We start from the raw sequence: 13,730 nt of genomic DNA on the forward strand, positions 1-13,730 counted from the left end.
TCATAATCCTGGAGTATTTAGCCATACATTAATTTTGTGTTTTACTCAAGTACAAAGGTTTATAGTAAGACACACACACGTCTGTTCTCAATATTTATTTCTCATCATTAATAAAATAAAAGGTATAAGGAGATTATTGTAGATACTGTCTGTCAGAAGCAAAATCCAAATGTTCAACACTAAATTAACAACAACTGTTTCTCTTCACAGATCTCCTCATGTTTTATCCTTCTGTTCTGATGTTCTGTTTTGTCATCTTTAGTATTTCTCCTGTAGCATTGAAAATGACTCAATTCGCTTACCAAACATCAGCAGTTTTAACTAATTATTCCCTGTTCGCCAACCCTCAGTGTCAGAAAGCTCTTCTTCCTTTACTTCCTGTTTTGAAGTCGCAGTCTTTGTGAACAGCAAATGAGTGTGAATCAGTGTTTTTTTACACCCTCTACCACTCTGTTCAGTAAAAACTGCATTGAAAGGCTTTCTGACACTTATCCACAAATGTTTTTGACCCTTTTTCTCCTCCCCCTCCTCCTTCCTTCTGTAAACTGCTCTCCTTAAGCTCCCCCAAGCACAAAAGGTAAAACATCCGGTTTGAGGCCATCGTAATGCTGTTTGTTGGGTGCTGCTGTATGTTTATGTACATTTTGGTGCATGCAGGCTTTGGTTTCCAATATCTATGAGATTACCGCATTGTTTGGGGAAGCTTACTGTGATACTCACGTGACATTAATTTTGTGTGGTACTTGTATGCTGTTTGTCAAGTTAATGGCTCGAGTCATGCATCTTGGAAGTCTTTTTGCATGTGTGATTAAACAAACATGTCTATGCTCACACTCATTCATCAGTGATGTTAGCTTTGTGCTTTTCGATTATTTTCATTCAGGTAGTTTGGTCGTCTGTGTAAATGTGTGGTTACATTTTGCTCCTGTGGGGGTTTTGTGCCTTTATTTGTTTCGGTGTAGTTCTCTAAAATAAGCAGTTGCATTGTGTTCTGAGTGGAGATCCAGTAGTTCATAATGGCCATGCCAGGATGTTCTGATTCTGATTTTGATGCCTTTTATCATTTTTAGTAGCTTAGTTTCTGTAATTTATAAATTGTATTGGTAACAATAAGGAGATATGTAATCACAGCAATGATAATAATGGAACAAAAGATGCTTTGCCTCCCCACTGGCATGAGCTGGGCACTGAGCTGTGTTTTTGGCAGCTGGCAGGCTGGAGATCTTGCAAAGAGTTGTTCATGTCAGAAATTTGATCTCATTGACATCAAAATGGGTACGGATGGATGGATGATGACACTTTTTGGACACACCAACTAGAATTAACAAGAAATATGCATTGATTCTATGTCTTTTGTCTCCTAACTCTACTTTATTCCAGGTTTTAACACTCAAACATCCATGAAAAACACTTGCATCGGGTTGGCCTGAGTGCTATATAAGAATATTTGACTTAAAAATTGATGTTCATTAGGGCTTTGTGTTCTGGAGATCTAATGTATCAACTTTCCAGCTGCAAGGTCATGCTATTTTTCCTGTTCGCTCCAGATTCTTTTCACTGCAACTCAGCCGTCATCCTTTTGTTTGTATTTATTTGCTCTCTCTGCCTTTACTAGGCTGTCTTTTAAAAAAACTCTCACAGGAAAAGCAATCATGCATGCTGAAACGAACCCCTGCGGGCAATTAAGGGAGACCAATTAACCTAGCAGGTGCATTTTTTGATTGTGGGTGAAAGACGCCGCAATCAAGAACCTCGGTGCACTAAGAACATTGTTGCAGCAAGGCAACAAACCCAACAGCCACTATGCAGTGTCCTCACAACTTACAGAAAATATTAGTGGAAACATAACACACCTTCAGGGTGTGTAAGAGCTTATGCTTTTTGAGGGATCAGGGCTGTTCAGTACCAAAAGAGAGACCAACCTTCTATTAGGCAGGCGGTCATGCAAGTGAGCACCGGTAAAGATGTGTGGAAAGATATGGGACTGAGTGAAGAGTGTTCGTTTTTTTAATCATGGGTTCAAATAAGTTGAAGAAACACAAAATAAAACAAATGAGAAAGTTTCACCCAGTGTTTTGTCTGTTTATCAAGATTTGAAAAATTGCAGCCCAAAGAATCATAACGGAGGACTACAAAAACGTCACAATTTAAAAGGAAAAGTCTTTCCTCTGATTAAGGGGGATTTGAAAGTTTCATGGATCTTGGCAGAACACCTGTGCAGTACGACTGTTTGTTGAATCATTGCCAGCTTTTTTGGCTGTGGAGAATATTCTTAGTCCTCTTACAGAAGCCAACAAGGAGTGGTTTTTAGCTCTAGTGGTTTGCACAGAGCAGCATCATTAAACCTTGTTTCCAAGGCAACAAGGGTCACCTCATCTACCGGCACACAATTTGTCATAGTAACCTAGATTATGAGGTTTTCCAGTGAAATACCAAACACAGGTCAGGGGTGTGCATCTAAGCTGTCCGAGGGGCTACAGGTGTCTGTGTATTTATGTCAGAGGAGTGGAAAAACATTAAGCCATACTGATTTGTTTTTCATCCCCCAAGCCTGTAGAAGGAAAACAACTCTTATGTGTAATTTACTGTGGTTTAGATAAATCCCTAAAGGTCATGATAGAGTAAACTGACACAAATGTGTAGTAAGCCATTCTTTTGCATTTTAACAAGTGTACAGTATATTAAAAGTTAAATTCAAGGGTGCAGCAGCTTTGGTGCTTCTCTTTTATTGATAAATAAAGTTAATCTAGGCAACTAATCCTCAAAGTTTAAACACTGAATATTTTGAATTATTGATATTAAAACCCTCAAGTTTAGATAATAAAGCACAGGTTTAAAATCCTCTTTTTAAAAAAGTGGAATTAAGGAGCACCTTCTGTCGCTAATTCTTTTGCCTGCTTTCCTCATTCATTCCCTTATCGTCAAGCATCAAGTGTGCTTTTTCCCAAAGCAGCTGGAGGAGGGTAGACTTTCACAAAGTGCTGTTGTACTAAAATAAATAACTTCTTAGATTAATGTTCATGTGCAGAGAGTATTCAGTGAAGGGACTGCTTGTCGCTCTAGTGATATATGATCCAATAGACCCCTGCTTGGAAATAGATTTTGTATTTTTAGATGATGCTTTGCTCGTTCCTCCTGTCCTTTGATCGATCACATTCTCCAGCAGCAAGGCCATCCTTTGTAACAACAGCTGTACTTAGGTGTGCTTTGTTCTCTCTTTGATGTCTAATGCAGCACACAGGATTGCTATTACCAGCTGTCCGAACACAGGTCACCAATCCCCTTTTCCTCGCTGTCTGAGGGAGATGGGATGGAGACCAAGTGTCCTTTCGTTTGCCTATTTATTACTGTTTGTAGAAGAGGTGAGCAGTGAAGGAAGTAAGTTGTGCTGGAGGACTAATAATGGCTGACTGATTAAATAGTCTTAGTCCTAAAAAAGTAAAGACTAAAGATGTATGATTTTGAAGTAAATACAGGGACATCAAAGCAAAACAGTTGCCTCTTCTAGCCATGGTTGCTCTTATCATATTCTAGTTGACGGATGCACTGACTTTGGATTTCGCAGTGGGACACCCTTCCTCTTGACTCTGGGAGTTAGGTTCTCAAATGAAATGCAAATCTTGATATTTCTGGATCTTTTCTCTGGTTCAAGAGTGGCTTGCAACAATCAGCAGTCTTTGTGAACATAATCCAAATTATTAAACGGCTTCCCCTCATAATACCCTCAAGGCTGTCTTGTTTTTTATACACATTTTCTACCAAACTTTTTCTTCAAATCAACTTTCTGTTTATATGCTTGCATACACTTCTCTATCTTTAGGAGATTTATCTTTTGCGGTTTACCATCGGATGCCTTAGTGACTGTCTGTTGGACAATTGTCAAGTCAACATTGTTTATGTTAAAAAATGATCTCTCATGTAATACTGACATTTTCTGAGAAACTGTCTGGGGTTTTCATTGACTTAATGCCATAACAATCAAAATGAACAAAAAAAAAATCAAATACATGTAGTCATCTAAATTATATCTGAGATTCATTTTTTTATTGTAATTACTAAAAGAGGTTTCTCTAATATTCTGACTGAGATGCTCTACTGCTTACCTACTGCTTGTATAGAGAAAGCAACATTTCACATTTCTTTAGTTATTTTATGGTAGAAATAAATGTAGTGTTAAAGAATTGTAGTTTTTTTTTAATACATTTCTGACTAGACACTGAAAGATACACACGAAGTTAAATATCACAATTATTCCAACACTCTTTATCTTTTAAATCACAATACCTATATCTAAACTGGAAACACTTGCATCTGTTAAGCTTCTTTCCCACAAGATCAAAGGAAGACTCTGACTGAACACATTTTAGGGCAAATAAAGAACATGAATAAAACATGCCATGGAAGTTTTGAAGATCCCTCAAGAAGATGATATGACTAAAGACGCCGCAGAAATCAAATCACTTCCCCTACTTAAGTGTTAGATTTTATGCAGACTGAAAAAAAGTGTATTCATTGATGTCATAAAGGAAGATGTTTCATACAATATGCATCGAACAATTCGGCGTTGGTGTGCCTGTAGTTAGATTTTGTTTGTTTCTATAACAATTGTATTTCATATTTAGCTTCTCTTTTTTCCCATGCCCTTGTTTTCCTTGCTTCTTTTCATACTCTTTCACTCATCACTGGATTATCTCTCACAATGCCGTCAGTCGGATGATGGTCAAGGTCCAGTCCTGATGACAACAGTAGCAATGCCAGTGTTCAGTACCAAGAATGAGACTGTAAGTTCACATAAAGTTCTGTCTAGACTTAAAGATTAATTTTCTTTGGCCATTTAGCTGAAGTAAATGTCACATCCACATGAGGATGCTTACATAATAATTACATAATTTCATTCTGATTGGTAAATTAGGACACAGTAGAGCATAACTAATTTTATTTAGATTATATATCGAAATAGTTGTAAGTTGTGTCTCAGTTGTTTTTCAAACAAACTGAAAATCTGTAAAATGTTTTTTTTTTCTTCAGAGAAACAGAGGAATCCTGCTTGGGGTGGTTGGGACAGACGTGCCAGTTTCTGAGCTGCTCAAAACCATTCCCAAATATAAGGTAACACACACAAACTAATTTCTTATAGATAACTCCCTTTTAGATTATGAGTTCAGCCGTGCGTCTCAACAAAAGAGCAAACATTAAAAAAATACATTATTGCAGTAATTTAGTTTGGGAAGTGAAAGTCATATATTGCATACATTTCAGTTCGCAAGTATTCATAGATTTAGGTTATAAATTATTTCAATTTTGCCAATATTTTTTAAGTAATAGAATGTCATAGGTTTCTTTAAAAATGTGTAACACTTGATACATTTTAAATTAATTTAAGGTTATAAATACTAAAAATACTCATAACCTTCTCAAAAATGACCAGACAAATTTTTATCTCCTTACAAAAATCAAACCACTTCTCTGTTTTTTTCCACTTTTTAATTGTATGTATATAGTCATTTTGGTGGTTGTAACAATAGACTTTAATGACACAGGACTTACGCTGAGATGCATTCTGGGTAAATGACGTACGCTTAGCCCAGTTGTGCTAGTTGTGTCCAGCCAAAACAGCGATGAGAAACGTCTTTAAGCCTTTTCAATTTGAACTGGAGTGCGCTAAAGTTGATGGGAATATAGAAACCACAAGACGTAATGAAGAGGAGGAGGAAGAAGAAAGAGTTGACTGAAAAAGCTGCTGTTTGAGCTTCTGCTGCCACCTTCAGCCTCATAAATGAAACAATGAATAACACGTATCTCTGTGTGATCCTGGTAAATAGTAGTTGCAAACATTTCAGCTCTTAGAGCTGGCTCTTTGAAGTGAAGGAGCACACAATATGAGAGGTGGAGATAAAGAGACAGAGAGAGAGAGAGAAAAAGAGAGAGAGAGAGAGAGAGACAGACGGGGTGGAGCCATCTCCCCCCTTTCTTTTTCCCTCTGGCTGCTCAGGTCTCACTCAATACAGGCCTCTTCTCACAGCAGAACTTTGTTTTAGCATGGCAGCCCTGTGGCCAATCACATATGGGGATGTGGGATCATACCATTATGCGAAAACAGAGAGGGGACAGACACAACGGTCAGGTTAGTCCATCCCTTCAGTCAATAGGTAGAGGTGATGAGGAGAGTGCGTCGCAAAAACCCATGAATATAACTGACACCCGCAAGAGAAGCAGCGTCTGGCTGCTAAAGATATTATATAATATAAATGATGTGTTCAGTAGATTTGTTTGCAGCGCTTTGTTCATTTGTTTTTTGTTGCTTAAATTTTTTATTAAAATATTACACAAAAGTAAGAGTCTTCTTTCGTAACAGAACAAATACATACAATTGAATTACAGATCAAATCTGAATTCGGAGTCAAATTAATTCTTTAGATATTCCAATTTATTTAGAAGCCCCAATAAAAGATAAACAGCACCATGTTTGCGCCATTGTATAACAATGGTGCAAACATGGTGCGCCATTGTATAACGAATGATGGTCAAGGTCCAGTCCTGATGACTGCTAATTATGAAAAATTTATGTTTTTAGCTGTAACACTGCGTTTAGTTTTCTTAACTTGTTGCATTAAGTTAATCAACTTATCAAGGCCATAAGATGATTTATTAAAGTTCTTTGGAGGCTTTTGCACCTTTTCCACAATTCCTTACTAAAAGGAAAACATGTTGGAAGCATTTAAAACTACATGTAGGAATACATTCTGTGTATTTTTTGTCACCAGATTTCCTGTACTGATTTCTTTTATTTCACTGATATCTAGCTGGATTTTGGTTAGGTAAAGTGGGTTATTTGTTCAGACATGAATGAATTAATCTCTTCGTACCGAGTTTCATCACAGAAACAATGATTCCAATTTCAGAGAAATGACAAAGAGCTTGATTGGTTCAGGTGTACAATCAGGTACAAATTTGTTGTGCATCATTTATGTGTTTCTATGTTTCTGCTTATCATTCTCTCCTAGCTGGGTATTCACGGCTATGCCTTTGCAATCACCAACAATGGCTACATCCTCACCCACCCAGACCTACGGCCACTTGTGAGTATCTCAAATGCTCAACGTTTAACTCTACTAACCCAGCAATCCTGCAGACGTTGGAACTTCAATCTATTGCATTATTCTGCATTATATCTCACAAATAATAATAAAACCGAATCTTGCTTCAGCATTAAGATAGACTAAAGATCAGCTTGGCACAAAAAATAAATGTGTGGGTGCTCTGTTCTGTGTCCTGTCAGCTTCTTAGCAGTGTGGTCTATGTAGATGAGGAGAGTATTTCCCAGCCCTCTGCTGCTCTCTGAATAGACAGAGATAGGGCTACTGAATGGCTGTGATTAACTCTATTGTACTCTCCCACTCCCTTCACAAGAGAGTGAAGGAAGCTAGCATACTGACAGGAGAGTCTCAGGGAGTTGACAATGTCCAAAATGTTATAAAAACGGAAGCAAGAGGGAAAAGGTGCAGGGTACAAGCTCAGATGAAACAATGAAGACATAATGACGAATGTGGAAGGAACAGATGAGGAGAGGGCAGACAGTGAAGCAGACAGACGGAGAGTTTAATAATGGTCTAATTAAAGATGTTAATGAACTGTTGAGAGGTGGGAGGTGGTCCTTACTGACAGATTCATGAACAGTAGCATTTATAAGTGCATCTTAAAATAAGCACACATGGAGGAATTAATCTGTTAAGGAGCAACTTTTGGCTTTACGTCACCTTTACAAGATGATCAAATTAAGTAGCTGACTAACAACCAGCCAGTGGGTTGAACAGTATTGAGCATTAGGTACTGCATTACTGTAGCTGATGCTCAGTTGGTACCTAAAGGCCCATAGTGTACCAATACTTTATTCCCCCACACCTTTATGCTACAACCACCACTGTGAAATCTTGGTATAATAAGGATGGATTTGTATTCTTATCCTGTTTATGCCAAAATCTCACTCTACCATCACAAATGGCAATTCACCGGATGAATTTCTTTTTTTTCTAATCTCTTTGTTGTTATAGTCTCTGCAGTGGTCTTCATCTTTCAGTGTTCTCACTACTGAACAAACAAACCAAATATATGTATGTATGCATATATATATATATACTTTTTTTTTTGAGTGTGTGTGTTTGTGTGTAAAAAATTAAATACACACCTATTTTGGTGAAAGTGGCTTACCTGAGATATGCAACTGAAGTGATTATTCACTGGATTTTACAAAGCCAAGCCATTGCTCATATGGGTAAGGCATAGCTCTTTGGTGAAATGACAATATGACGTTCCTTGAAAAATTATTTGTCAAATCTGTGACCTGATCTTTTTAGCAATTAAAGGTATTGTCAGATTCACCACCACATCTGCACTGTTTGCTTTGTTTTATCATTACCAGTGTAAAAGCATGTATCTTCATGTGTGTGGCTCAGATATTCTATTCCTTACCACGAGAAATGCTACTACTTAAAGAAAACTCTGTTCAAACGGTTGAAAAGACAAAGTTCTGAGGTGCAACATATTTAATCACTAATTGAATAAGTGAAAATTTGGAAACATGCAAATTTATCTTATGCATTCATGGTGTTTACTAGCATTTTATTTATGTTGGCATATGAGTATTGAGTTAAAAGTTTATTATGATTATATTGAACTTACAGTCTAATGCTTATTTTCATGTTTGGGTGAATTTGTGTTCTCTTGGGCATGTCTGTCCAGTATGGCGATGGCAAAAAGCGAAGGAAGCCGAACTACAGCAGTGTGGATCTGTCTGAAGTGGAATGGGAGGATAAGGATGACACGGTCAGACACCAGCAAATCCACATTAAGCCCTCGCCACAGTGCTGTTCTGAATATCTGAAGATCTACAAGGGTTTTCTGTGTCTGCTTTTTGTGTATTTCTAGTTGAGAAATGCCATGGTCAACAGGAAGACTGGGACCTTCTCCATGGAGGTGACGAAGAGTGTGGACAAGGGGGTAAGCTGTCCAAAATTTAGAAGACACTAGCACTTGTTATTTGCTTATAAAAAGGGGTAAGAGCAAAACAACCCGACAGTGAGAATCCACTCTGCCAAGGGGGTTGTTAAACCTGGCACAGTGATGCACTGCCATGACTTAGGGATTTTGTTTCCGATTTGATTTGCTCTGCATACGCCGGTGTGCGTCTGTGTGTGAGCCTCTTATCTCCACCAAGCACATGTTGCTGAATGCAGGGGGCTGCAGCCTCCCGATGATTCAGTTTCACTACTCGCCTGTCTCTGATGTAGAGTGGTATTCAGGTGTATGTGTGTTGTTGGTGTCAGAGTGTGTAGGTATTTAGTATTTTTAAAGCTTAGACTGCTTTATACATTAGTCCAATCATTAAGAATTCACACATCCAAATTCGCAATTGTCAAAGTACACAGTAGAAACGCACATCGGCAAGAGCTTAGCAGGCCAGCAGTCCCAACCACAACCCTGCAATCAAGGCACCACTAGATGGAGCTAGACTGTAACGAATCCCATCAGATAGCAGATGTTGGTCAACTAAATATTTGCTAAATCATCTTTAATCTTTTGATTTCAGAAACGTGTGCTGGTTTTACACAACAATTACTACTACACAGATATTAAAGGCACTCCTTTCAGGTAAGAAGGATTTATACTTTTATTTGATGAAAGATGGTTTTTTTACCATTGTTGTTGTTGAAATGTATCTATTTCAATTTTAGTCTAGGAGTTGCTCTTTCCAGAGGGCATGGGAAATATTTCTTCAGAGGCAATGTCACTGTGGAAGAAGGTAGAAAATCTTCATCTTGTCGCCATTGGTTTCACCTTCATTTGTTCTCATAGTTTTTTCTGCAATTTTTATTGATTCCTCAACATCTCTTCCTCCTTTTTTTCTGTGTCAGTGTCTGCTCCAGTGTTGATAGCTTTCAAATTTTGGAATAATACTTTTGCCCCATCAGTCATTTAAACAGCAAGAGAAATAACTGTTAAATACTACATGAACTATTTCTAATTGGCTGATTTATCATAAAATACACATGTAGTATCTGTGACAAGGCATGGTTTCCACACACTTGGAGATGTCAACAAAAATTGATCCATAAATAAGGTTATGAACATATGCTTTGAGGCACAAATAGGGGTTAATTCCTTGTGTTTTTGCAATAAATTTCAATTTCTGTTAAGGAATCTTAACTGGACAGATGGCTTTTTTTTATTTTTTTTTTATTCAAGGCTTGTTGTAATTAAACATGGTCAAAGCAGGTTTGGAAATATAGTTTGTTGATATAAATTTGATTAAGTTGGAAAAAAATAGGCATAACACGTTTTTGGTTATACTATCATATTTATTGTACATAAAATCAATTATTCAATTTATTTTAAGCATAAAGAGCTGTAATATAAACAGGGTTATGTCTGTCATGAATTTTCTATTTAGTACGAGCTAGCCAGGTGAAATTATTCTATAATTATTAATATTCTGCTGGTAAAATTGAACCACTACCTCTGTGTAGCATTCTTCCGTAACTGAGCACATTAGACCGCTAATGCTAATTCAATATTTGGAAGTGTGGTCAACATTTCCTCCACTGCCATTGTTAAAACTACAATCAACCTCATCGTTCACAACTTCTACTTCTGTTCGCTGATTGACCCGGTAGAAAATCTACCAGAGACGATCTGAGTCAAGGAGAGAAAGCCAAGACCATCCTGGAAGCAAGATTTTTTTTTCGAGCGAGATTGCTCAGGAAGACAATCCCGCTCGAAAAAACAACATAGAAATAAAAAATTACTCAAAACCTTTACCCTTTACCTTTTCAATGTCCCAGTTTCTGCCTGTATAATTATGTGGTTTTCTGTTCATATCCTTGTCTGGCTTGATGGTGTGTGTCTGCACTTGTCAGTGTTTTCTGTATATGTTCATGTCCAGCTTCATGGACTTTAATATTCATGGGGCAGTGCCTGTGTCTGTAGGCTTCTGTCTCCAAGTGTTTCTCTAAACATGTCTGTCATGCAGGGCTCTCTGAGCATGACTTGGCTCTTCCTGGTCTAATCAAACCTGTCATGTTCGTTCAAAAAGGACATTTTTCAAACATTCTCTTTGTTTAAGTTAATCTGCATTTTAAATATAGAAGCCTGTCACTTTTATTAAGACGGTCACTTTGAGACATTATATTATCATTCTTTTTTAGGACTTCATGACTTGGAGCATCCTGATGTTGCACTGGCTGACGAATGGTGAGAAAATAACACAAATAAAATGTCATTCTCCATCCTTATTCTGTTTAAACTGTATATATACATCTAAAGTATGAATTGAAACATATTTAAGAAAATAAAATGTCTTGGTTGCTTTTGCATTTCTAGGACTTTTGGCAGATTCTTGGGTTATTTCTGTGATTTGTGGTCGTCAGAAGGGATTACAGTTAATGCTTTTCAAACTAATCCTTGTAGATCGAAAGCAAAGCAATTTTTTTTTTTCTTTAATATATGGTTTTGGATTATTTGTAATCCAAAGCTACCTAAGAGCAGAAGGAAAATCTCACCTCTATTGAAAAACAATTACAAGTAGATACTCAACCAACAGATCATTAAATGAGTCATTTTAAAATGAAGCTGATCTTGAGTCAGTTACAACTATAAAACTTATGTTTGTTGTTTTGTCTTTTCGTTTTCTGCTCTTGTTATGCTATAGGACATACTGCAACACAGACGAGCACCCCAAGCATCGCTACTTGTCTCAAATAGAAGCAATAAAAATGTATCTCAGTGGGCAGGAACCCCGTTTGCATTGTAAGTTACATTTTAGTGCTTTTTCTTTAACTGGATCAGCTTACGTTATTTGTATTTACTTGTAACAAATAACCCCCCCTTTTTTTTTGTAAAACTGTGCTCTATTTGCCTTTGTCCTGTCAGGTGACAAGGAACTTATCCAGGAAGTTCTCTTTGATGCGGTTGTGACCGCTCCACTTGAAGCCTACTGGACCAGTCTTGTGCTCAATAAGTCAGAGTAAGTCACCCATTCCACTGATTTCACTGTTATTAGGCAATATTTGTGAGATTCAACAGCCTGTGTTATTTTTCTGATGCCAACAACTCAGCTGCCCACAAAGGCAGTTCAGTTTATAAACTTGTCTCACTATACAGAAACTCGGACAAAGGTGTGGAGATTGCCTATCTTGGCACAAGGACAGGGCTGTCCAGAATTAATCTATTTGTGGTGCCTGATGAACTCACAAACCTGTAAGTGATCTGTATATGACTACTTTAAATGTGTTATGGTCAGATTTGTGCAGGCACTCCACAAGAGTGCAGATGTGGGACTAATTGTGGGCTTATGATGTTGCGTTTGAACCATTCTTTTTTGGAGTTGAAACAGATGTGACACACATTCAATGATTTGCATCAATAAGAATACAGTCATTCCAAAACCTTATCCATTTCCAAGCTGGCTTTAGTGTGTATTCAGGATCATTGTTTACCTGGAAAACCTCAATGGTTCTTAAGTTCAACCGTATTGCAGCAAATTTGAGATGGAGTTACACAAGTAAATATTTTTTCTCCATTTCCCATAATCTCCCAGTTAGTGATAGACATTGTCCTTAGTGTTACATGGGTTGTCCAAGGACATCGTAGCTAATTTGATTTCATCTTAGAGAGCCCATTTTGATCATATGGTTGAAACTTGACATGATTCTAGTGTTCTAATAGTACAGGGAATTATACTTCAAAACAACTTTGGAGAGGAATGAGGTAAGTAAAAAAGAAATAAAAAAAACATTAAACACAACTCAAGTTTGTTATTCCACCTACAAAATCATACAACTAAGATACATCACTAAAATCCCAAATTACCTTTTTTTTTATAAAGTTCTGATCAAGACATTATATTGATTGCTTTTATTTATGATTTCAAATCTAATTAGTCTTACTAGCTTGTTTCTTCGTTATTGATATCATATGTTTCTTGTTTGCATCAAGAGACTTCCTGACAGCTGAAGACAAAGAGGGAGTGTTTAATGCTGATCACTTTCCTCTATGGTACAAGAGAGCAGCAGAACAAGTTCCTGGCACCTTTATTTATTCTCTGCCTTTCAACTCAGGTTAGCTGTGCATTTGTTTCTTGTTTGATTATTATTTTTTCAATTAAAGTATTAAAGGGGATATTGGCCTAGCCAGATTTAAATTAGTTTTGGTCACATTATGTGTTTGACAACTCATCACACAACACTAACTTTGGCATTTCTCTGTGATTTTTTTTTTTTTTTACATGTTTATCCTGATTTAATTATTTTCTCTGGCTTTTATCTGTGTTTGCCTTTCCTCTTTTATTAATTCTGCTCTGTTTGCATTTGGACCAGACTGATTGCTGATGGCTGAAATAAGATATGCTAGGGAGAGGCTCGCTTCTTTCCGTAGAGAATAGCCCAGAATCCACAGTTTTATAAATGGATGTACTAATACGCAAACATCTCACGCATATTCAGTTTAACAGTTTTGCTAAAACAAAATTGTGTCCGCCAAAGGAAGAACATGTTCTCAGCCTCAAGCTTTCCATTAGTGCCAGCTATTACAAGTGATCTGAAAGCCTCTTATTTACTTGCCTGACTTTGCCTTAGATGCACCCTTCCTCCAAGGAATGTGGTAGCTGAAGCAACGACAATCTGATATATATTTATGTTAAATTTATGGCTCTCCAATCACCGTCTAGTCAATCAGTT

The 13,730-nt window shown here is 37.2% G+C and overlaps 1 protein-coding gene across 1 annotated transcript in view; it reads left to right on the top strand.

The window, feature by feature from the left end:
- Positions 1-13,730, top strand: part of cacna2d3a (calcium channel, voltage-dependent, alpha 2/delta subunit 3a) — a 113,314-nt gene that overhangs the window by 65,810 nt on the left and 33,774 nt on the right. The window contains exons 13-25 of the mRNA XM_081609056.1: positions 560-577; positions 4,710-4,781; positions 5,029-5,109; positions 7,005-7,079; positions 8,740-8,823; positions 8,926-8,997; positions 9,587-9,648; positions 9,732-9,799; positions 11,202-11,247; positions 11,705-11,802; positions 11,926-12,019; positions 12,157-12,252; positions 12,991-13,112. Of these exons, the coding sequence (XP_081465182.1) occupies positions 560-577; positions 4,710-4,781; positions 5,029-5,109; positions 7,005-7,079; positions 8,740-8,823; positions 8,926-8,997; positions 9,587-9,648; positions 9,732-9,799; positions 11,202-11,247; positions 11,705-11,802; positions 11,926-12,019; positions 12,157-12,252; positions 12,991-13,112 (988 nt within the window). The remainder of the gene's footprint in view (positions 1-559; positions 578-4,709; positions 4,782-5,028; positions 5,110-7,004; positions 7,080-8,739; positions 8,824-8,925; positions 8,998-9,586; positions 9,649-9,731; positions 9,800-11,201; positions 11,248-11,704; positions 11,803-11,925; positions 12,020-12,156; positions 12,253-12,990; positions 13,113-13,730) is intronic.

This window comes from Poecilia reticulata, chromosome 7 (genome assembly GCF_904066995.2).
Source record: "Poecilia reticulata chromosome 7, P_reticulata-male-v2, whole genome shotgun sequence".
NCBI lineage: Eukaryota > Metazoa > Chordata > Actinopteri > Cyprinodontiformes > Poeciliidae > Poecilia > Poecilia reticulata.